The sequence below is a fragment of the Podarcis liolepis genome, assembly GCF_965112155.1.
Source record: "Podarcis liolepis genome assembly, chromosome: 9".
Taxonomy (NCBI): Eukaryota; Metazoa; Chordata; class Lepidosauria; order Squamata; family Lacertidae; genus Podarcis; species Podarcis liolepis.
This window is the reverse complement of record NC_139564.1, coordinates 7621688-7646312: the sequence shown is the minus strand read 5'-3', so window position 1 is coordinate 7646312 and position 24625 is coordinate 7621688. Positions and strand designations below refer to the sequence as shown.

Sequence of the window (24625 nt, the reverse complement as noted above, 5' to 3'; positions counted from 1 at the left end):
ATATATCTCGACTTTAGCATATAACGTAATGATATACATTTATTAAATTCTGTTGGTTTTTATCTATATCTTGATCATTTTATTAGGGTGGCTGTTTTAAAGTGTCCTTATTGCTATTTTTAATGAATATTTTACACCATTTTATGCAAACCACTTAGCTTTTTTTTTTTTAACTCTGGTACATAAATCTTGTTAAAATAAATAAATATGGAACGTCTGAGTTTCATCGGCAGCAATGCATCTTTTTGCTAAAATAACTGTTGAGTTGGTTCTAAAACAAACACACAGATAAAACTCCTACGGAACAAACCACACCTGTAAAAAACAACAACACCCTCCTCTTTTACATGATCATTAGAACTGGATAAGCCCTGTCCTATTTTGCATCTGGTCATCCTGCAAAGAGGAGAAACAGGCAAACACCTTTTTCGAATCAACAGTGGGTCCCATGTTGTAGGTAGCTCCCATTGTTGACTTGAAGCTAGAGAACATGAATGTGAAGGTAACATTGTGTCAACAAAACAGGATATCACAAATATGATGGGGGGAGCAATATATTAGTATAAGATAATTCAGAGAATAGTGTTTTTTTTTAAAAAAAAAAAATGATATCAGTTACACCAGTGTTACCACTCTGAATATTTTTGGCTTATTCCTTTCCCACAAGTTTACTTAAATGGGTCTTTTGCTGCCTAATTTTGCATATATTTAGTCACTTTCCTCTAAATACATGTATGCTGCTTACCATCTAACAGCTAAGTTTTAATAAAAGCTCATTTAAATCTGTTAATTTATACAAATCTGCCACTGGGTAGATTTAAATTTTTTGGGGAAGAATGGGGGAGTGTAGTGTTTTAGCACCGATGAAAGCCTAAAGTGAGGGAAAGAACGAGGACACTTCCAGAATAATTTGATCAGAAACATGTTTCACTGCATATAGATATAGGTAAATATTGATACTGGTATTGATATAGCAAAGAGAGACTGAGGAAGTAATGTTTTGATTGGTTGGTTTAATAAGAATTCCTAATTAAGGGAAGGAATGGCCTTTTTTCTGCACGAGAAAAGTTTAGCCAACTTGGGTGACCTGTATTCCTGGCCTAAAGAATTCCTGTATGGAACACCCCGTTCAATGTTGCAGGAAGGCAAACAATAACATAGCAATTTAATAAATTTATCCACATGGGATTAATGTGTGGTACTGATGGAATTAATGTGTGTTTAGTCACTGAAGGACCTTGCTATGAGGTAGGATTGGATTTAATTGATCTCATCTTCCTCTGAATTATGCAATTACTTGTGCCATCCTCAAGACTGCAATAGGACATCAGGTGTGGAATGAGATGGGCAAAGGAAGGTATTGTAGGGAGCAAACATCTTCCTTGCAGTAATAAGCTGGAACTCCCAGAATCCTCCTGAAAAGCTTCTGGGTCAGATGTCAGGGACTGGCAGGTCTCTGAGGAGTGTGTGGCAGAGTCAGGGCCCCCTGAAGCTAATCTAAGGGAAGGGGCTAATAGAAGGGGGGAAATCTAAGCAGTCAGTGATGAAAGGAGGAGGTGCAGAACATGGCAGGAATGGAGGAAGAGACTGTTCTGGAGAGGAACAGGATGATAAGACTCCCCTCCGCCCCCTTCCCCACTGTCTCCAAGGATCAGGAGGGGCTTCAAAAGGCAGGCAGAGCAGCAACTTTCATGTAGAAGAAACCATATGTTGTTTATGAATGCCTCATCAGGCGAGGGTACTTAAGTTTGGATGGAGGCATGGTCATGCCATTGCTCCAGCAGTCCAGCTCAGGGCAGAAGCCTGGGGAGGAGATACCAGCTACTTAGTTGCCAAAACGGTGTGTGTGCTCAGTGCACCTGCAAGTGTGTGCTTTCTCAATAGAGAATTGAACCACAGTCTCTTTGTCCTCTTGGGCTAGGTGTGCTCAAGTCATGAAGTCACCTCACCGGTCTTACTTGCTATAGACCGCAAGAGCTGGGTCCAACATCTAGGAGGTAGGATGCAACTGCTGCAAACCACTTGTAGCAGAATCTGTTTACTGTAAGTGCTACCATAAAGTAGCAGTGTGGTGCAATCCTATCCCCCCTTGTTAAGAACTAAGCTCTACTGAATCCCATCAGGCTTGCTACCAGGTATGCAAAGGACTGCAGCCCAGGAATGGTTTCTGGAGGAAAGATGACACAGAACATTGCTGATTTGTTACCACTCGGAATGCTGGGGAGAGAACAGCCTGTCTAGACAGATATCCATGGAATTCTGTAAAATTTATCCCAAAGTTACATGCTGCTGCTTTCTAAAATAGTGTTACTGGAGGCTTTAAATTGGAACCAGCAAAGGTAGGAGAAGGAAGGGATGCAAACTCTTCCTCTACAGCCTTCTCAAATACCATTTTTTTTTTCTATTCTAGTTCTCAGCAACGTTTTCTAGAAAAGTTGCAAGTCTAGTATCTAACACATGGCCTCCAGTCTCCCTTCCATCAGTTCCTAGTTACAGTTTCCAGTGGTTGCTTCTCCCCCCCCCCAAAAAAAAACAACAACAACAAAAACAAAATCAGGAGTGGGGGGAGTTCTACAGCACATCCTGTTCTGTGCAGGTCCTGAGATACATTTCTTCCATGTCTGTTAAATGACTGATCTTCTATGTCCCACAACTAGCACAAGTGAAATATATTTTGTAGAGACCACTTCTACAAAGAGTCCTTTGCATGGTTCTTCTCTTGTTCACAAGTCATCCCAAGGGAAGCAAAAATCCAGGTCACCCATGAGTATTCTTGTGCAGATAGGAAACTAAGACCAGGGAGTAATGATCTGTTTAAAATATCCCATGAATTCATGGTTTAACAGGAATTTGGAAACCAGATCTCTTTGTCATGGATGCTTTAGTTGTGAAGCACTGCAGGGGGTTGGACTAGATAATCCTTGGGGTCCTTTCCAACTCTATGATTCTATGGAACCCAACACTCTAGGCATTGCAGATTTCCAGCATTTTAATGATGCATAAACATGGTTTAAAGAATACACACAAAAATTGTTGTTGTTTTTTCCTCTTCCACTTAATTTTTCTTGTTAGTTAAATATGCTATTAAAATTTAAATTAAAATATTAACATGGAAACCTGAGACTGTTGGCTCCCTTGGAAGCAATGGTGCCTGTTGAATGTTAGGACTAGCAGGGTGGAAGGTAGGGAGGCCAACAGCAGGGGGAGTCAGAGCCAGTGACAGGCAGAGGCAACTAATTCTAGTTTTGCCCCCATCCTTCCCTGTTGCATTCTTGAAGGGCAATACTGGCCCAGAATACCTGAAGGAGCATCTCCACCCCCATCGTTCAGCCTCTGAGGTCCACCCCCATCGTTCAGATTGAGGTCCAGCGCCGAGGGCCTTCTGGTGGTTCCCTCACTGCAAGAAGTGAGGTTACAGGGAACCAGGCAGAGGGCCTTCTCTGTAGTGGTGCCCACCCTGTGGAACACCCTCCCATCAGATGCTTTAACATCTTTCTGCTGTTTACCACCACATGGACTCCAATGGTTTAGGGCAGCACATGTGCTTGGTCTCCCTGGCACTTCTAGGCAGGGCTGGGAGAGACTCCCTGCCTGAAACCATGGTGAGCCACTGCCAGTCAGGATGGCCAATGCTAAGCTAGATAGACCAATTTGTCTGACTCAGTATAAGGCATTTTTTTAATACTCCTAAGATTTTAGCTTTAGAGAGCCTGTGTCTTTTTCAGCTCATCTGAGCATTCCATATCTTTAAAGCAATCAGGTACTGAAATGTGCTAAAGAGCTTTTTGAAATAGTATTACTGATCACCACCACACACTGCTACCACCAATTCTGAAACTTGCAGACAGATTTGCAGCGTCTCCATTTGCAGAGGACAGTCAAAATCTTTGAGCAGGAACTCAGGTTGACCACTTGATCCATTGAAGATATGCATTACCAATGCCTTTCACATCCACTATGACTTAAGCAACCTTCCATGTTTACCATGACTCACTCCTAGGATACAGAAAGTTGCCACCCAGTGCATCTGTGCAACCTTTGGCAATCAATTTTACATCCTTTCGTCTGCCTTCCTGCCTTGCTCTCTACCAACTTCCATGCTGGTTTTGTATACATTGCTTCCACTGGGCAGGATCAGCTGGCAAAGGTCCACCTGAGCAGGGAATAAAGAAAGAGGGGGAGGAGTCTGAGTCTTCCTCATCTCCCCAAAAAGAGATGCACCTGGGAGTCAGGCTTTGAATTTGCTTAAGTGCCCAGGTATGCATATTAAATAAATGAGAAATGTTGAAAAGTGCAGGCCGAACTTTGCAAATAATAAATTCAAGCTTTGAATACACTGTGCCTGAATGCTTCTTATCTCTGCATTTTTGACATTATTTTTCATAGGTGATGTTTGGGAGGATTTTCCCAAAATGGCAATTCTAACTCATCTTCTTTCTTTCTTTTCTGTTCAATGATGCATCACAGCCAATGCAAATTCAGGAGAAATCAAGATTTCAGTCAATACTAGCCAAAGGACAAGAAGAAGCCCACCATCTCAAAACCCTCCTCAACGGAGCAGCTTTCAAACGAGTATCCCTTTTATTACCTGGCATGCCTATTTTATGCAACACCTCGATAAACACGTCAACTGTGCCAGGATCGAAAAATCAAGTATCAAAATATTGAGGCGTGAACCACCTGCTCTGAAAGTACTGGCAACCAGCAGACTTTGGGGTATGTTGAAAAGAGGGGGAAATAGGGGAAAGATTGGAAAGTATTTCCCTGGCAACAGAGCAGTACTTGTTCCCCAAGTCACTAAAGGATGCAGAAAACGCCTGTCAACAATGGCCTTTTCCAAATCCAATGAAGGTCGAAAATTAGCAGGCAGGCAATTCTTAGTCTATCGAACAAAACAACAGCAGAATCATTGAGGGCTGGGAATCTAATCCTTCCAGCTTTACCCCCTACACACACACACACACACACACACACACACGAAGTAAACTGCATGGTAGTTAGATTCCCAAATGCTTGCATCCAAAACGCACGCATCACGTTTCCGAATGCTGTAGCGCTGCAATTTTGTTTTGTCACAAAGATGTCATTAGCAAGAGCATATGCTAAACACCTAGATGCAGTAGGGTACGAAGCCCGAATAGTATTCCGTTCCCACATGAACCCAGTGATGGTTGCATGAGCCTCCTACCCCTCCCCCCCTTTCGCAAAAAGAAAGAAACGTTGCTCCAAAACAGGCGTCAAAATGAAAGAAGAAGGCAAAAAAGGAACGGGGTGTGCGCCACGCACGTTTCTCGCCCGCAGGAAGAAAACGAGAAAAGAAAAAGGGGGGAAAGTCAGTGCCTCATCTCGAGCAACCAAATATCCTCCAAATGTAATTTGGACACATCTCTCCTGAAAGCCCCCCCGCCCCGCCTGACTCGTATGCGCTGGGACCCTTTAAACAAAGAGGAGCGGCTGGTGGGGAGAGGGAAAGGGGTCCCTGTTTTGGTCGCCTCCTTAAGAAATGCCTCGCCGCTGCAGCTGTCGATTGCGCGCGCGCGTGTGCATACGTGTGTGTGTGTTTGAGCAAAGGCGAGCGGAGCTTAAAGTATTTTCCATTTCATCAGAGAACATATATCCCTTTACTGGTTCACTAAAATGTTGGCTTTTTTTTTTTTTTTTTTTAATGCCCACCCCTTTTCCCATTCGCCCCTGTCTGCTGCGAAGCGCGGCGCAGGCATACAATCGCCGAGAGCTCACGACGCTCAGTGAGCGCTCGGTGCCTCTGCGTGCTGTAGCTACATACTGCTTCTGCTGGAAGGAAGGGATCCTGGGCTGCCGCTCTCGCTCTCTGCTCTTAAGCATCTCCGAACCAGCAAGGCGAACCAGCAATGGGGAATAAAGCCATCTTTATGCCGCCGGTCCGGTCAGGGAAGGAATGGTAAAGCTGCATCAGAGGAGTCAATAAAAAACAAAACAAAAACAAAAAAAATTGGTGCTTGCCGCCGCCCGCGTCTGCAAGGATGGACATGAAAGGGAATGTCAAATCCTGGGAAGCCGTTAAGTAAAGAGGTTTTGTTTTTTGGGGGGTTTTTTGGAAGGGGTTTCTCTCTCTTTTTCCCCCCTTTCATTTTTTTCTCCTTGCCCTCCCCCTCCTCTCTCTCCCTCCCCACGTCACAGTATTAACCGCAGAGGAAGGGAGGGAAGAAAAAAAAAAGAACAGAGGGGGAGAGAAGGGAGAGGGGGGAAAAGGCAAGGAAGGAAGGAAGGAAGATCAAGCCTTATGCCCATACTTCTGAAACTTGAAGGTCCTGGGAGTCAGCTTAAAAATCAGGGAGGAGAGTGGAGAGGAGGGGAGAGAAGCTAGCTGGACTTGCCTCTCGCCCTTTGAGACGGAGCAAAGTGAGACATTGTGAGCCTGCCAGCCTCACAGAACGCTGAAAGAGACAGAATTTGTAGCAACAGAGAGCTCTTTTGGAGCCTTGCATATAATTAAGTCCAAACACAAAGGAAGCCGCTGAATGGAGGTTGTCACTCTCTGGAAAAGGGTGGGTAAGGCACTTTTTAATTTCATTCTTTCGTGAAGAGAGAGATCTTTTTTTTTTCTTTTTTCTTTCTAAAAGAATTGTTCTTTTCTATGCCGCGGCAGCTAAAATGGACAAGACCCCTTGTACCTTTTGAATGCCTCTCTGAACTTTAATGCTGTACAGATTTTTGCATGCTGTTTTGTTTTGTTCTTTTTTAAAAGCAGGGCAAAAGCCCCGAAAGTGAAATCTTTGGCCCCCATGGTTCTCTTGTTTTTGCCTCGCCCCCACCCCCTCGCCCCCTGTTTTACATACAATATGATGCAGAATTCGTAAAGGGAACTGTCGGACAAAAGATTCAATGGACATTCTCGAGCGCATTTGGGGATATTCTCGCTAATGGATTTCCTTCTTATTGGTGTCTGTTTAAACTGGCTGCTGAGGAAGCCCCCAGGGTTGATCCTGTGCACACTGGGTCTCTTTTTCAAAATGCTTCCAGCCGTGAATAGTGGGTGTCCGCAGCTCTGCCGGTGCGAGGGGAGACTCTTCTACTGCGAGTCCCTGAATCTCACAGAGATGCCGCACAACCTGTCGGGCGTGATGGGCTTGTCGTTGCGGTACAACAGCCTTTCCGAGCTGCCTGATGGACAGTTCACAGGGTTAATGCAACTCACGTGGCTATATCTGGATCACAATCACATTTGCTCAGTGGAGGAAAATGCCTTTGAAAAGCTGCGGCGAGTTAAGGAGCTCACCCTGAGTTCCAACAAAATCACACAACTGCCCAACACCACCTTCCGGCCCATGCCCAACTTGCGCAGTGTGGATTTATCCTACAACAACCTGCAGGCTCTGGAGCCGAACCTGTTTCATGGCTTGCGGAAGCTGACGACGTTGCACATGCGGTCCAACGCCATCAAGTTTGTGCCTGTCCGAATATTCCAAGACTGCCGCAGCCTGAAGTTCCTGGACATAGGATACAATCAGTTGAAAAGCCTGGCTCGAAACTCTTTTGCAGGCTTGTTCAAACTCACCGAGTTGCACCTGGAGCACAATGACTTGGTGAAAGTGAACTTGGCCCATTTCCCCAGGCTCATCTCCTTGCACTCCCTCTGCTTACGCAGGAATAAAGTCACTATCGTGGTGAATTCCTTGGACTGGACATGGAAATTAGAGAAACTGGACCTCTCAGGCAACGAGATTGAATACATGGAGCCTCACGTTTTTGAAAGTGTACCTCAACTCCAGTCCCTGCAGCTGGATTCCAACCGGCTCACCTACATCCACCCGAGGATCCTAAACTCCTGGAAGTCCCTCGTGAGCATCAGCCTTTCTGCAAATGTCTGGGATTGTGGACGTAACATTTGCGCCTTGGCCTCTTGGCTGAGCAACTTCAAAGGCCGCTACGACAGCAACCTCCTCTGTGCCACCCCTGAATACACACAGGGTGAGGATGTCTTAGATGCAGTATATGCTTTTCACTTATGCGAAGATTCAACGGACCCAACGATGGACATTAACCTCCTGTCTGCTGTAGCAAACAACAGTGACCAAACATTCAGCTACAGCCCTGCCACAATGAACTATGATGTGCAGGATATCGAAGGGGATAGAACGACAAATGCCATCACGGTAACTATGCCCAACGAGAACACTGAGAATGCTGTTCAGATCCACAAGGTGGTCACAGGGACCATGGCCCTCATCTTCTCGTTCCTCATAGTAGTTTTGGTGTTGTACGTTTCATGGAAGTGTTTCCCTGCCAGCCTTAGGCAACTGAGACAGTGTTTTGTGACACAGCGCAGGAAGCAAAAACAAAAACAAACCATGCATCAAATGGCTGCTATGTCAGCCCAGGAGTATTACGTTGATTACAAACCCAACCATATTGAAGGTGCTCTGGTGATCATTAATGAGTATGGATCCTGTACTTGCCACCAGCAGCCAGCAAGGGAATGTGAGGTGTGATTTAATTCTTTTCCAGTGGGGGATTTAACACGGTGTGTGCAACCAAATAGCAGTGGGCAAATTAAAGGACAGTTGGAGGGTTGACGTTTGCTTACCAATGCCCTTCTTTGCTGAAATTGTTTTAAAAAATAAAAAGAGGAGCTGTCCCAAAAAAAGAGAGACTTGATATTTTAGCTTTATTGTGGCTTAAAACCTTCAAGACATTCAACTTTCAAAAAGAAATAAGATATTTCACATTAACAGCTCTCTTTACAGATCTGTCAATATTCAGAAAAAAAATCAGAGTGTAAAAAAGTACCAATTATTGATTTTTTTTGTAAAACTACAACAAAAATATGTTTAAAATAAAAGCAAAATAGCATTTACAGTTTTTACAGACTGGTGTACGTTACCTGGATTGTGTATATGGAAATATATGGGGGGGGGGCAGAAAGAGAGAGAATGAGAGAGGGAGGGAGGGAGCATGAATTTTATCTCTCTTGCCCATGTAGCTGTTTAAAGTAAGCCAAAAAGAAACACACATTTGAATTAATTTGATGGGTTCATGGTGCGAAAATTATTGGATACTTGTGGTTGGTTGTACCATGATGTGGATTGTGAATTTGAATACAGGGCACTGAAAATTATTTTCTCCTCCTTATTATGCTACCTGTAAAACCTATATATAGTCTCCAAGGGGCTGGTCTGATTGGAAAAGTGGATGTTCCAGTAGCTGCTGTGTCACTCTGTCAACACTGCAGAGGGCTTAAAAACACACCTTCCCTGTAAGTTGCTTTAAGAGCTTCACACAAAAAAATGCAGCCTCTCTGTCTGTCTGTCTGTCTGTCTGTCTGTCTCTCTCTCTCATTTGGGATCAAAATGGACCCCATCACAATATTCCAATTGGGCAAAACAGCAACAGAATGCCTGCTCCAACTTGCCATTTTGACCTCTTCCTCTGAGGACTCAAAGACTTATATCAGGTCTCCCACTATCTCCCCCAAAATTCACTGTTTTATGTGGTAGCCCCCCCCCCCAAAAAGTAAGGGGAACTATTCCATCCATGCTCCACAGAGCAAGGTGAGAGGGGGGGGGGATTCATTTGTAATGGCAAAAGCTCTGTGCATGTGGCTCAGGAGTAAAATCCTCGGCATAACGCACCAAAGGTATCTTTGCATACAGAATGGTTAGAATATGCCTCTGGTTGCAACAGCGAGACCATATAAGAAGAAGAAGTGGGGGCAGGGGGACGTAGCCCATCCCTAGGTGGCCTTATTAGTCAATGTGTGTGTGTGTGTGTGTGTGTGTGTGTGTGAGAGAGAGAGAGAGAGAGAGAGAGAGAGAGAAAATCACACATTTTGCATCTCTGGCTCATTGCTTGAGTGGATGTCATTAAGTACAATCAGCAAAACTTGCCATCAAAGCTACTTGGTGGTTTTCTTTCAGTGCTCCTCTAAAAAAATGGCTGCATTATGTTAGCCCCTTCCCTCATGTTTTTTTTAAAACCTGTCACCCCCTAAGCTATGGCCAAATCTCCCAAGTGCACTTTTAGAACAGTATGCAGGCCTACACACCATACCTGTGGAATTTCCCCCTCCGTAAAATGCAAAATCAGGCAAGTGCATATTTCTCTCATCATAATCAGATAGTTTATCGTTGAAATGAAGAAAGGATGAGTGGGTTCCCCCCACCCCCACAAGCAACACATGCTTTGCCTATTTTTCATGAGTAGCAGAGACAGAAGCAAATGCCACAGTGGTATCTTACATTTAATTATCTCAAAATGTCACTGCTTTGAAGCAAATAGATGTAGGAAGGAGATAGCTAACACCTGCTTGAAAATGCAATAAATAAATAAAAGTGTGGGGTGGAGCAGGGGGCTAGCGGTCCATAAAATGCATACAAGGTGTGAGTTCAGCTAGACTCCCCCTCCCAACCCCCTAAACCCCTCCCAACATAGCAGTTCCTTCTCCTGGCAGGGAAATAGACAATGTTTACTCTATCTGGCCAACTCCTGAACCACCGATAAAGCACAACCTAAATTGAATTACAGAGCCCAAAGCGATAAATAGGGCTGCTTTAAGTTAGGAGAGGGCACATTCTTCCCTGCAAAGCCTAATGCCACACTGAATGTACATGTCCCAAACCCTGTTAGACTTCAGTTAAAGGTTCTGGCATTTGCAGAATGGCTAGAGGCAGCCTCCTACTGGAGCAAAGGTGGCATAGTTAAGAACAACACATATTTTGTGCAATGCTGAATTAAGAGGAAATCATGCAGATTCCTCTCAATCATGATATCCTTTTCAGGCACTTTGCTTGGTGAATATCTGGAGAATGTAGCTTTCAAAAACTCCATAAATCTGTACAAAGCTATCAGCAGTGCCTTTTTGTGTAAATATATATTTAGATGCTTTATTCAAAGAGGTATGACGAGAAATACTCGAATGGAACTGCTATATATAAGTGATAGCAATACAATCATTGCCAGTAATGGGCAGCTCTCCTTGACTCCTGTTGCTACATGGATAGATTGTTGGGGGTGGCAAGACATATGCATGAATTTTCATGGATGTGTATGGTTGTTTAGAATTGCATGACTTTGCTTTAAGGTTACAGGGTGTGCAAGATGGCACTTAGAGACTCTGAAAGAACTTGATCAGGAATTGGCTGTGTTTCCAGTTGTGCAGAGGATGGGCAGACAGAAAAGCTGGCAGACAGGCAGGGGAGAAGAACTAGTAGCAGCACCAATGGGCAGAAATGAGCAAAGATGTCTGGCCCCTTCCTATGGTTGCAATTTTAAACCAGGTACTGCAAGATTTTATTTGATTTCAGAGTCATGCTTTGGAAGTCCATTCCCTTTGCTGCTACTTTACCAGCATGAGCCAATACCATAATGTATTAGCAATCTAGTTCTGAAAGGCAAAGTGCATGCTGTTGTCAAAATTTTGCATAAAAAAAACCATTGCAGTGTCAATTGCTTTTAGATGTTTCACCAAAAGTGGTGGGAAATGGGTAAAGTGAAAGAAGGAGAATAAGCAGAACAAGACACATAGGAAATCCCAACACATGGGGCAAATGAAAAAGTAACCCAGTAACAAACCCCCGCCAAAAAAACAACAACAACCAATCCACACCCTGGTACTCCATGGGCTACTTTCAAGACAATGAAAAGTTATCACAAGAAATGAATTAATAATTGCAGGCCCAAAGGGCAAACATTGATTTCCTGCAATCCAAATCAGATTGCAGTCATTCCCACCTTTCCAGGCAGCTGTCAGAGATCTGATTAAACACCACTGCATTTAAAGTGCATGTGTAACAGCAGCAACAGGAGAGAGAGCTCTGATCGGAGCTCTTTCTAATTCCCACACTGAACTAACTGACCACAGTATCAAAAGCATCTGTTTGCTTTCACCAATTAAACTGGCGATGAGACAGGCAGACAAGCAGGCACCCCCCAAAATTTAAACCCTGCCTCACAGGAGGTTTTCTGGTACAAGCATCAATCCTGTTGGCATGTGTCTTTTCTACACACATACACACCTACACAAGTGCATACAGTCATGATTTTGGGCACTCCGACAGTGCAGAGTTTTGAATGCGCATTCGGAATGATTTATCTTCCTCCAGGTCTCCCTCTTCTGTAGTATGAAAGGGGAAGAAGCTGCAAAATCAGTGCCAAGGTGCCACTTTCCGTATATGTTTTACATCTAGAAAATGTGGAGGACCTGTGAGCCACTGACTTGAGTGCTTGCAGGGGTCTCGGTGGGAAGCCTGCTGTGCATTGTATGTGCAGCAATCTCTACCATGCCCATTGAGGGGATGAAGGAGGGGAGCTCAACTGCCAGCTGAAAGGCAGAAACCTATAAATATATTCCCCAGATTGTGAGATCCTGCTCAGGGAAGGAGGGCAAGCAATCCCACCAGCTCGGAGAGGGAAACAGAGGTTGCTTCAGAGAGGGACACATAGAACGTGCTCCTTCACTGCCTGCCTGCCCCTGAGAGGAAAGGGATGCTGAACAAAGCCCCACTTATACCAAATGCCTAGATTGTCAGAACTGGGAGCAACATGACTTACAGGGTGCATAGCTGGGACAGAAATGTATTCAATGGGAAAAAAGGAAGGAAGAAATCAGTGAAGCTGAGTGAGTATGAGTGTGTGTGTGTGTGTGTGTGTGTGTGTGTGTGTGTGTGTGTGTTTCTCTCTCTCTCTCTCTCTCTCTCTCTCTCTCTCTCTCTCTCTCCCCTCTCCCTCTCTCTCACCCCCCCCCAAAGTATAGAGGTACATAGTAAACAACACTGAGGTGCTGAATCTGAAGAGTGTGGGTTGACACCTTCTTAACAGAGGTGTGTGGTTTTTTTTTGGGGGGGGAGAGGATATGTCTTAGGGAAGTGGCAGAGGAGAAAAGGTTTGCAGAAAGTGTAAGTAAAGATGAAAGGGCAACACAATACAAAAATTGCACATGTCTTTTGCAAGAAAGATTAGAAGGCATTAGGATGTAATGAGGATGGGGAAGCTTTGAAAGGGTATTTTGTTATCTTTTTCAGAGTATGTTTGTTCTTGGCGGTATGAAAGTGTAGTAGAACAGAGTAGGGAGAGTTACAGGTACACAGCTAATGTAACACTACAAAAATAAATCAATCAAACTGTCTCAGCTTCTTCCGCGGAACTCCAGCAATTGTGGCCACTGGAGTTCCTCCTGTGGAATATCACCACCACCAGACCACCACGCGAAGCAGCAATTATCAGGGGGTCACCAAGGGGAAACTCTGGCATTAAAAAAATGGTTATGTTGCCTGCCCACCCCCCACATTTCCTGCAAGGAGGGGAAGAGACAAAACTCTCTTCCTCCTCAAGGTGTCTGCAGACTTACTTCCCAGAACACATTCTCTCCCCCTGCTTTTGCCAGCAAAACCAGCCATGGTGCACTTAGTTTGAACCAGCTGCAGGGTCCCACCCCACAATGAGTTTCTAGAGAGCTTGGTACAGATAACAAAGAAGTGTTCCTAATAGTTCTAAAATATGACAGCTCTAAATTAGGGACGCTTAAAGAAAAGAACCAAGGAGCAAATGGAAACCATAAAAATATCAGCATATTAAGGAAATTATTGTGACAGGCATGGCTTGTTGTTGTTGTTGTTGTTGTTGTTGTTGTTGTTGTTGTTGTTGTTGTTGTTGTTACCAGCCATAATAGGAAATGTTTTTCTATCTCTATCCTCTATCCCTTCTCTCTGTAGAGTACCAGGCTTGTTATTTATTATTTAGTCGTTGTTGAAAACCAGCTATTTCTATGGATGGCTGAAGGAATCACTCAAAATATATTGAGACTCAGGCTGCAGAATAACAGATCTTCCATTGTATCATCAGGCCCTGGACTCAGGCACACTCTAAGCACCAGTGGCATGTGGTCAGTGGACTAGGGGGATTAGGTAGTCCTAAAGCCCTTCCACCACCTCCCCAAACCCTCCCAGACCCCAGCATCCTGTCAGAGGTCTGGCATCTCCTTCCCAATGTCCAGGAAGCTTCTGGTTGGCTTAGGGACAGAGGCATGTAATGTGCATATCGCCCCCTCCTCCAAAAAAATTGCCCTCACAAGCTGGCGTCTCTGGCTTTAACTGTTCCCCTATGAAAAAATTCACTGCGTGCCACTGCTTAGGACAGGGGTCAGCAAACTTTTTCAGCAGGGGGCAGCTCCACTGTCCCTCAGACCTTGTGGGGGGCCAGACTATATTTTTTTTGGGGGGGGGGGATAAATGGATTCCTATGCCCCACAAATAACCCAGAGATGCATTTTAATAAAAGGACACATTATACTCATGTAAAAACACACTGATTCCCGGACCGTCCACGGGCCGGATTTAGAAGGCGATTGGGCTGGATCTGGCCCCTGGACCTTAGTTTTCCTACCCATGGCTTAGGACCAGCTTTCTTAAGCCATTGCAATAGCAACCACATACCCACTGGGTTTCTTTTTTATTTCCCTCTCATGGATGATTGGTCAACAAGCCACAAGATTTCTTATTACACATTCTCGTCCTGACCATATGCATATACCAGTCTGGTGCGAAGACACCCAAGGCTCCGGCCTGAAAGAGCTATATATACACACTCGTTTTTCTTGAGCCTGCATTAATTCATTGTTTCATTTTGTCAGTTCTCTTTTGCTGGTGGTTTGGAGAAAGCCAGCAATCTAAAGGTTAATATTTCAGTTAATTCCCCCGTGTGTAGCCGGTGTGTAGCTGGAGCATCTCCTTATTCCAGACAAGTATTTGGAGTGACTGGTTTGGTTGTTTTTTAATAATAATAATAATAATAATACTAATAAAATAAAATAAAATAAAATAGAAAATAAATCAAAATCTGCCCAAAGGTACATTTGCTGCAGCATAGGCACCTGGTGGTGGGAAGGAGAGGAGACAATGCCTCATGGTCAGAAAAATAGCCTGGAAAATAGGTAAATTAAACTATATAATATTCTGGCAAGGCAAAAGGGGGGGAATGCAATTTGGTGGGTGGGTGAGAAAAACCCACATGAACGCAGAAGAACACTGTGATTTTATTTTATTTTTAAATGGGACTGTGTCTGGCTTTATAATGAATGCATTTGTTGTGAAACCTGGTGAGCATCTCCAAGCTGCATGCAATTTCTTCCTCTCTCTTTTATTAAGAACATCATGCCATTTTTGGTATTCAAGAACACACACGCTCCCTTTCCTCGCAGTTAAGCCACTTCCCCCACCTCCCCGCTCTTGTTCTCTAGTATTGATCATCCATAACACTCTAATTTTCAAGGGGAGGGAAAAGGAAAGAAGAGATGTGATTTTCTTTTCTCTCCCTTTAATTTCTTTTTGATAAATAATGAAAGGCGAAGTATCAAAAAGAGAAATGAGAGGTAGGGTATGAATTAGCTTAATGTGATCTGATGCAGGAGGACGAAAAAAAGGAAGGAAGGAAGGAAGGAAGGAAGGAAGGAAGGAAGGAAGGAAGGAAGGAAGGAAGGAAGAACTCCAGCCCGCCCTAGTGCCCTTAAGAACCACTGATCCTAATGAGAAGGGCTATGTCCTTAAATTCCCTCTCTACAAAACCAAAAAGGAATATAAGAGCTTGAGATGGGGTAGGTTACACCCCTTACGATGTGTGCATGGTCATTAGCTAAGGTGGGTAGGAAAATGCACCCCCCCCCCGAAATGTGCTATTAATAGTACTATAATAGCATAATTAACGTCTTAAGAGAGCCAGAGTATTCCAGCGCTTGGAACTTGGGCTAAAGCAATATTGGCCACTGAATTCACAGTTCTATTTTGGGAGCTTTCAACAAGGTGCCTCTCTCCCCCTTTCAGTGCTGCTTCCGGGAACTTGCAAACAGGGGCCCAAGCATTTGCCACTGTGTAGAGGAAAAGGAGGGCACCGCTGTCTTGCCCAGGGAACTGAGCGGTGCTGCTTCCCTCTCACCACGCTGCCCTCTGGAGGTGGCAATGGAACTGCACTGGAAGTGGGGAAACTCGCACCTGGTTCCACGCTTACCCTTCCTGTTCTGCGGCAATGGCAGTGCTTGCCCTCACAGCGCAGCACATACACGGCTGGCTGGACGGTGGTGTGACATCATCTCATTACGTGAGCCCTGACTATACAGTGCGGGTCAAGACAAAAGGGAATCAGGTGAGGCACAGAGAAGTGGCACACTTTGTCTATTAATTAATTAATTAATTAATTAATTAAAATCTTCAAAAGGGTGTGTGAAAAAGTGTCTTCCCCCCCAATGATATTTTGTGTTCCTCCAGACCTTCCCTTCTTTTACTAAAAAAATCAGCACTGCCACAGTTAAGCCAGTAAGTTGTGACTCAGGGAGTTTTTAATTCAAATTACATCACCATCATAAACACGTTTGGTGGTCTTCATGCAGTACATGCCATTCTCTCTCTGCCTCAGCACCCCCCCCCCCCATGTCTGCAGAATGGGGATAGTAATGCTGGCATACAGTCAAATGCAGGACTGCTGCCACACCTCTTGGCTAATTAAGGCTGGAACTAGACCCATCAGAGAAGCGTTTCAGTTTAAAGAGTTGTAAATTTAAAGAGGGAAAATAGGTAGAGAAAAACGGGACTCCACGTTGCCATCTGGTGGCACAATGTTATATCGCACATGCAACACATATAAATCCCTTTTTCTTTACCAGTCTAGCTGAGTCCTAAGAGTTTTAGTCAATCAACTAATCATTTTTTCACAGATTTCATGTTTTGCATAAGGCACTGCCTCAGAGTCTGTATTTTTCCAGCATATATGTTGCATACAGAGTTGTGCAAAGTCCCACCCCTCCAGCCATGCAAGCTTCTCCCCGATGAAAGTGGGGAACATTACAGAGATCTGAAGCAAATTACAATGTCAGGTGCAACAGGTTGGTAACCAGCTGAGTGTGTTATCTAACCTTCCCCCTTCCCCTCTTAATGAAGATGGCACAGTATTAAATTATGCTTGACTGATGTCATTACTGGGTAAGCACACAGTCCCCCTTGTTTACATATTTTGCCCTTCTGTGCTCATTTTCAAGACGTGCTGTTCTGTTCTTTCTCATCCCCCTCCTGCAAACAGGCAAGCTGTGTAACTGCAGAGTTTAATGACAGAAGACCTCAAATTGTTTTCTCAATAAAGTCCCTGACAAGAAATATACATGTGTGTATTAAGCTGGTAGAGAAAGGGCTTATCCAATTAAGCTCTTCAGCCTCATTGGAACAATTCTGCTCTCCTTCTGCTCTAATGGTTACTAAGGGAGGCAGTGGAGGGGGAAAGGAGTCTAAGAAAGAAGCTTCTTAGTAGATATAGAGCTTTGATTGGGCACATTTTAAAAAAAAGAGGCAATGGGGAAAATTGGTGTTAAGCTTTATCTATTTATATAGTTTTCCCATCCTCTCCGCAATCTTCAAATTAGTGTTTCTAACAGTCTACCAAATTTTTTACACTGATCAGCCAATAGTTGTGTAGCGACTGGGAGACCAAGGTTTAATACTTTTAAAAGCTGCATCACCCATGAAACTCGAGTAGAATTGATGTCTAATCATTTCTCTTACATAAAACAGTCATGTGACACTGGTCAGAAGGAATATGGTTCCTCCCAAATACAGTGATGGGAGGAGTTATAGCTACAATTATCCAAAAGTTATAGTTAGAACATTTTAATTATCTAAATGTTGCAGTTGGAAAACATTTGACAATCCATAGCCTGTGGTCTGTGTCTTGACTTGCTTCCCCAAACAAGACAGTAGCTGCTCTTATGTCCAAGTAAGAGCAAAGTCTTTATTAAGGCAGAATAACAGCTCAGTCTCAGCAGCAGTTATTACAGTGCCAGAACTCCCACAAATGATTGGGAGGAGGAAGGGAGGCTAGTAGTGGTGAAGCCAAGGTTCATGAGTTTGGGATCTGAGAACAAGACATTCAAGATGGCACAAGAGCAGAGAAGTCGCTTGAGCAACAGGCCCACATCCATCGAGCTTTGAAGTAAAGGTAAGTGCAGATTCTCCAAATGAGAATCTCTATTTCTGCATGAGTGGCTGGCCTGAAAAAAAGGGGCACTGTGTCTGCATGGACACTTCTCCTTCCTTCTCTGGAGGTGGCACCTGATTCTGGGACAGACCTGCTTCCCTACTGCTCAGGACCTGCTTGGCCATCCCATCAGAGCCCTTCCTAGATTCTGGCAACTCAGGAAGGGAGGGAGACAGAAGTCATGCTTCCACACTAGAACTTGATGGGAACATATAGAAGGAAGGCCTTCTCTGTATTCCAGCCTTCTGATCCTCCTCGTCTTCCTCCAGAATCCGCCACCTGAGAGCCGAGCCTGAAGACACCGAGGGAGTTATGACCAGGCTGCACCCAAATTTCATGGTTCCCAACTTCTTCCCTCACCTCTATGGACTTTTTCCTAGGCTGAAGATCAGGTCCATATTGAGAAAGCTGGAAATGAATGAGGGGACATCTTTGCAAGCTGCCTGCCTGTGTCATCTAAGGAGGAGAGAAGATGGAAGGAGAACAAAAGTCTGGTAGCAATTGAAGGCTGAATGAAATATGAATGGAGAGAAGAGGAGGACAGAGACAGAGAAGAGAAAAGAGAGGAGGACTTCCGGGTTGACGCGATCTGGAAATGGCGGATTCCCTCCGAGCTCCGGAGGGAATCGGCTCCACTGAGGATGGGTCTTTGCCGCGCCGGCGACGCGGGGACCCTTAAAAACCGCAGGCGCGGAAGCCTGCGGACTGAAGACTCGGCGGGTGCCTTAAGCGCCCCCCCTGATTCGCAAAGAGCCTTTTTAAAGGCTGCGGAGGGGATACGGGGGTGGCGTGGCACTGAGAGTCGATCGCTACCTCGGTGGAGCGAAGCCGCGAGCCATGACCGGAGAGCGCTGACTTCCTTCCTTGAAAATTTGGACTGAAAGAATCACCCGTGAGTAAGACGGATTGGGACTTTATAAAAATTTTACCTTCAATTGGAGACGACTGGGGGGTGTGCTAAAAGGAAGTCCGCACCCCCCCTCTTGCAGACCATCTAAGCAACGACACAAGAGATAAGCTGGAGAGCCTACCCTTGGCGGGGTGAGTTAAAAAGGACACTAACTTTCAAGATTTTACTAAAGGAAATTTTGTGCAGGAGAGTGGAGTTTTGGAAACCTTCCTTTTGTTTTAAACAACCCCCCCCTCCCGGGCTCGGGAACGTCCTGCCTTTGTGCCTGCGTTAGAGCTGCGGAGTTTGACAGCTGTCAAAGCTGCCAAACGGGCGGTTTAAAGTGAGAAATTGCCATTTAAGATTCCTATGGACTAAGACGAGTCATAATTGAGCTGAAACTGTTGGAAACAAAGTAATAATAATCAGTTAAAGGATTGTTGGTGAAAAGGCAAATAAGTAACCAGATTCCCCCTAGGGGGAACTCTGTGAAACTACAATGGATACAATGGCTGTGGAAGGAAAGTTACTAGTGGAAATCGAAAGGATGTTTCAATTGGTGGGAATCTTACAGGAGCAGAGCTTGGCCATGAACAAACAACTTGAGACTATGACCTTGGGAACAGGCAACTCTGCTCTTTGTATTGAGGACCTTAATGAGAAAGAATCCACAGCTGATTGGGAAACAATATCTACAGAGCTGGAAGAGACTAAACAACAAGAAAAAGAAGAAGTAATCCTGGGAAGCAACAACCAAAAGTTGACATCTGTGGAATACAAGCAAGGAGACGCTGGGAACATATCTACCACAAGTCTGCGAGAGATACAGAAGAAGAAGGAGGAGGCCCCAAGACAAAATGGAGTACAGGAATTTAAAATAAAGAAATATGATTGGGGCCTCCGTTTGGACTTAGACTTGGAAGAGATAGACTTTGTGGAAATACTTCAGCAGCTACCTTTGAATCTTCTTCTCGGAAGAGGACATACTTTGATGGTGAAAGAACTTTTCCCAGATCTGACGACTGCTATAAAGGACTACCAACAGGACAGGCGGAGAGGAACGGAAATAGATTTGAAAGCCTCGGACGTGAGGAACCCAGGCTGAGAACTTCGAATTTGGATTTTTATTGGGAAGGGACAAAAACCGGGGATGGGAGGGAGGGAAGAAGAGACTCTTAAAAACTCTTAAGACTTTTAGGTTTGGTTAAGATGACTTTTAATTAAGATAAAATGAAAATCGATGGAAGAGAACTTAAGTCCAACTTATGAAAATTAATTTTTATTATAAAAAAGGAAATAAGATGAATAAGATTGTTAAGAGGAGAAATATCAACTTGCTGACATAATCTTGAAACTGGGATGCATGAGGGGGGGTGGGGGGAAGTCAGGGAACAAGGCTATGAAATGGGGATTTGCTGATTTTATACATGTTTTTGTCTTTTGTTTTTTTTTGGTGTATGTTTTGTCTCTATAAAAGCAGAAAACCAAATAAAAATTTTATAAAAAAAAAAAAAGAGAAAAGAGAGAGAAGGAAGGGGCAACTACTGATATAGGAGAAAGTAGTCTAGAGCTGCATAAAAATGCACCCCCTTGGCCTCAGGAAAGGTTGCTCACTCCTCTATGACATCAATCTTTGTTCTGATCAATAAGGGCATTCTCTTTAGATCACAAAATTTGTTCCATGGCCAAGCAGGAATTTAAATGCATTTCTCCACCAGCTAGCTGAGGTTAAGAGATAATTATATACAGAAGGCTGCCTGCTGAGACCTCACCAGAACACAGATTAGAACACAGAGCCTCAAGAAATGCTATACGAAATGTTCTGTGTGTGTGTGTGTGTGCATAAAAAAATCATTTCAGCCACTGTCATTTCTATGATTCACATCAACAGCTCGTATTTTTGCAGAACCAGAGCTAAATTGTCCTCTCTGGAGGAAACCTGATTGTGTCTGTGCTTCAGCACTTTAACTGACAGTCTGGCTTGCTAAGAAAGCAGCATTTTAAAAAGAATTTAATAACAATGTTTTTACACTTGGAGATTATTATTTTTTAAAGACTGAACTCAGCTTACTACAAAAGTTTATCCTGACGGAAAATGTGCTTCCCCAGTCCAGACCATTTCCCAAAGCAATTTTCCAACAGCAAACATACATTTGTGGCCGCTGCCAAGGGGGTTTCAGTCCCCTGTGCTAAAGAGGTCACTGAATACTAAATGTTTGCTCCACTTTCATGTAAATGTTATAACAGCTTTGGATGCCATTTCCCTTGGCTTTTCTGCCTCAGTTGTCTCTGTGCAAAGTCTTAAGCTACAAGGCGGAAGCCTTTTAAACTCCAACCTTTAAATCAACAGTTACAACCCAAAGGGAGATTTCACCAGTTCAAATTCTACAATGTTATGTTGCCAACAGTGCTCTCATTAACAAGTGGTGATAACCCAATTAACTACATGAGACTTTGGCAGGCACCTGAAATGTATGGAAGCCACAGGCGGAAACTAGCTGTTATTCCAAATGTGTGCCCACTTCTCAAAAGACCAGCTACATGTCTAAATCTCTAGTAGAACTTCTCCAGGTCAGGATTATGAAGTTCTGTTTCTGCTAGGGATGTAGGAAGGCTCACCTGGTGTCTTCCTTGCATATCTTTAGGCGCCAGGCAAAAAAACACACACAAAAAAACCCCAAAAAAATTCACTATAACCAGCCGTTTGGCTGATTGAACATTCTATGCTCAATAAAGACCAGGCATTATCTGTGTAAGATTTGTGCAAACAAATTAAGATTGAAAGTTCAATAAGCAGGTTGTCTGGAGGAACCTGAATAATATCTGATTCCTATTTAAAAATACCATAAGGGCTGCTTTGATGGATCAGACCGATGACTCACCTAATCACGTATTCCATTTCAAATGACCACCTGTTAAATGCCTTCGGGGAATCTGCCTGCAGAGCATGGTGGTGATAGCTACTGTGGGTTATTGAACCCCAACACCTGGTATTCAGATGTATACTGCTACTATATGGACCTTCCACTTAGCTAAACATTTGCATAATCACGTTGATTAGCTTCACTATTTTACCATCCAAGGTTTCTATATTGAATCTTCGGGGAGTTATTATAAACACCAACATTTATCCAGTGTCTTCCTGTGACAGAAGCAAGTATATAAAGGATTTAACTCACGCCGTGACATACAAAGCATACAAACACAATCACTAAAGTAAACATTTAAAAGAGTAAATTCTGGCTGACTGGCAGGTCTCAACCAGAATGCCAATTAGGAATTGGATTGCAAAAATAAAAAGGGCATGTCATCTAGAGTCCAGTCAACACAGGTGTATGAGCAAGATCCTCCAAGAATGTTCACCATCAATTTTAGTTTAGGTAAAACTCAGCGATGGTCTGGAGATGTGTGTGTATGCACATAAACACAAGAGCAATGTTCCTAATCCTCTGAAAATTATTTCTGCTTCCTTTGCAATCCCTGCTGATGTTTTGCTTGGACATTCCTCTCAAAATACACCTCACATACTATGCAAGGCGCGCGCGCGCACACACACACACACACACACACACAATGAACTCCCATTGCAGGTTATATGAACACTTTCCCTTTTAATGCTTTGTATATGTTTAGCCCTATCTGTCATTAATTTGTATAAGCAAAGAATGAGGAGAGTCTGCATGTGTGTGTAAACACACACATACAGAGAGAGAATTTTCTTCATCTTTGTTTCTGCACGGCACATGGTCCTTTGCCTGAAGTAAAATTGGCCATAAATAGGCAATAAATATAAATCAAAATGATACTGGGAATGGTAGTTTTGTGAACACTTCCTCAAAGAAGTATGATTCCTTGGTGAATGAATGTGTATTTGGAGATGGTAATAAGGTGTACTTTTAAGTTTCTAACATAGACATATCTAGAGATTTATGTATAGACAGAACTGTATGATTTAAAAGGACCCAATGGAAAATCCCAACCAACCCCTTGCCCTGAAGCAGGATATCCTGCACCTGGAACATTCTAAAACTCTTGTCCAATTATTTCTTGAGAACCTCCAGGGAAATACATACTCTCGGACTCCACAAGTAGCTGAATTCCTCTTAAAATAATAATAAAAAAGGTCTTTCTATCATGTAAACCAAATGCAGTTCAGAGGAAAATAGAAATGTAGGAAGCTGACACTATATACAAATCAGCCTCCTATACTGACCTGCAGTGGCTCTCCAGAATCTCAGATTGGTCTCTTCCATCCCTACCTGGAGATATAAGGACCAGAGGTGCTGGAACCTTTGACATTCAAATCATGTACTCAGTCACTGAGCTATGGCCAATATTTTCCCGTTTTCCCTGTGGACAGGGAAAATACTCTTAAATCTTTGCAAATATGTGTAAATCTGGGCCAGTCAATGTGGTGCCCCCTCCAGATGTTAGTGAACTACAACTTTCATCATCTCTGACCCAGATGTGAGTTAGAGTTCCACAACATCTGGAGGGCACCACATTGGTCACTCTTGCTGTAAAGTGTCAACATGCTGCCCTCCTGTCTCAACCTTTTCCAATAGGATCTGAATTCTAAAATGTTTGTCATGTCTCATCCTGACCATGACACCATTTCCATGAAGCAAGTTGCATTGTTTTCCACAGCATTTCATCTGCTCCCATAATGAGTTTGATCACATTAATAGCAGGCACACCATTCTTCTCACAATGGACAGGCCAAAATCATGTTGGACTTTCTGTAATTCAGATCAGAAGCATTGCACCATTCCTGCAGCTGTGGGGAGTGATAAGGAAGCCTGGTATAAGATGATACTCCATCTTCTATCAAGGCATTTTGGATAAATACACTACAGCAGGGACCCTAACCATCCTGTGGGTCTGCTCTAGGGGTAGGGAACCTGTAGACCTCCAGATGTTGTCAGTCTCCAACAACTCCCATCAGCCAGCATGTCAATAGTCAAAGATGATGGGAGATGCACTGCAGCAACATCTGGAAAGCCACAGGTTTCGTTTTATGAGTTTCCCTGTTACAACAGCCCGGCTAAACTCCCTCCCAGAGAATTAACCATGACGATTAAGTTCTGAATGTGGGTGGGTAGTTTTCTTTTATATAGAATCGTAACGCCTAGTGTTGTCAGGGACATAGTCATCCAGGAGAGCGGTGCGGGGAGATATATTAAGTGTCAACAAGTTATCAGATGAAATACAGAAATTCTGAATGACATGGATGAAACTGCAGAGCTTTTCTTCTTCTTTTAAAAATAAACTACTCTCCCACGGAGCAATCCTACCGTCTAATAAACTTTATCACCACAACAGAAGAAAGTGGGGAAACCCATAAAACTAGACCATAATCGATATAGTTTATTTTATTTTTATTTTGGATGTTTATGCCATGTGTTTGTAAAGGTAAAAGGAATCATGCTATTCCAGTAACACAAGAATATGGGGGTAAATAACTACCTAACCCTTCATAGTATGAACCTCCTGATGACTTTATACTATCCCTAGCATCTCAATTAAGTATCCTAAGACTATAAGTTGGATCAGCAACCTTTTCGCCTCCAGAGGTTGCATGCAATTGTGTATGGTTGCTCACGGGCCACATGCCTGTGCTGAGTGCGTGCAATGCTGGTGATGGCCATTTGCATGTGGGCACACACTAATACATGCACACACTTGCACACATTTAGGTTGCATTGGGATTGCAGTGGGGGGATGTTAAGGCCTCTACTCCCCAGCAAT

At 43.7% G+C, this 24625-nt stretch overlaps 2 protein-coding genes across 5 annotated transcripts in view; one reads left to right on the top strand and one right to left on the bottom strand.

Annotated features, from left to right (window-relative positions):
• Positions 1–24625, bottom strand: part of LOC310685768 (catenin alpha-2) — a 408841-nt gene that overhangs the window by 204840 nt on the left and 179376 nt on the right. The window contains exon 1 of one of the 4 annotated variants that reach the window (XM_083458667.1): positions 5786–5892. The exons of the other annotated variants lie outside the window; for them this stretch is intronic. The gene's annotated coding sequence lies outside the window, so the exon portion shown is untranslated. Of the gene's footprint in view, positions 1–5785; positions 5893–24625 lie in introns of those variants that run through there. 4 annotated transcript variants of the gene reach the window in all.
• On the top strand, positions 6903–8841 carry LRRTM1 (leucine rich repeat transmembrane neuronal 1; the record flags this gene model as incomplete). Its single annotated transcript, XM_083458828.1, has 1 exon — positions 6903–8841. The coding sequence occupies one exon, from the start codon at positions 6903–6905 to the stop codon at positions 8469–8471; it is 1569 nt and encodes a 522-aa protein (XP_083314954.1). The 3' UTR covers positions 8472–8841.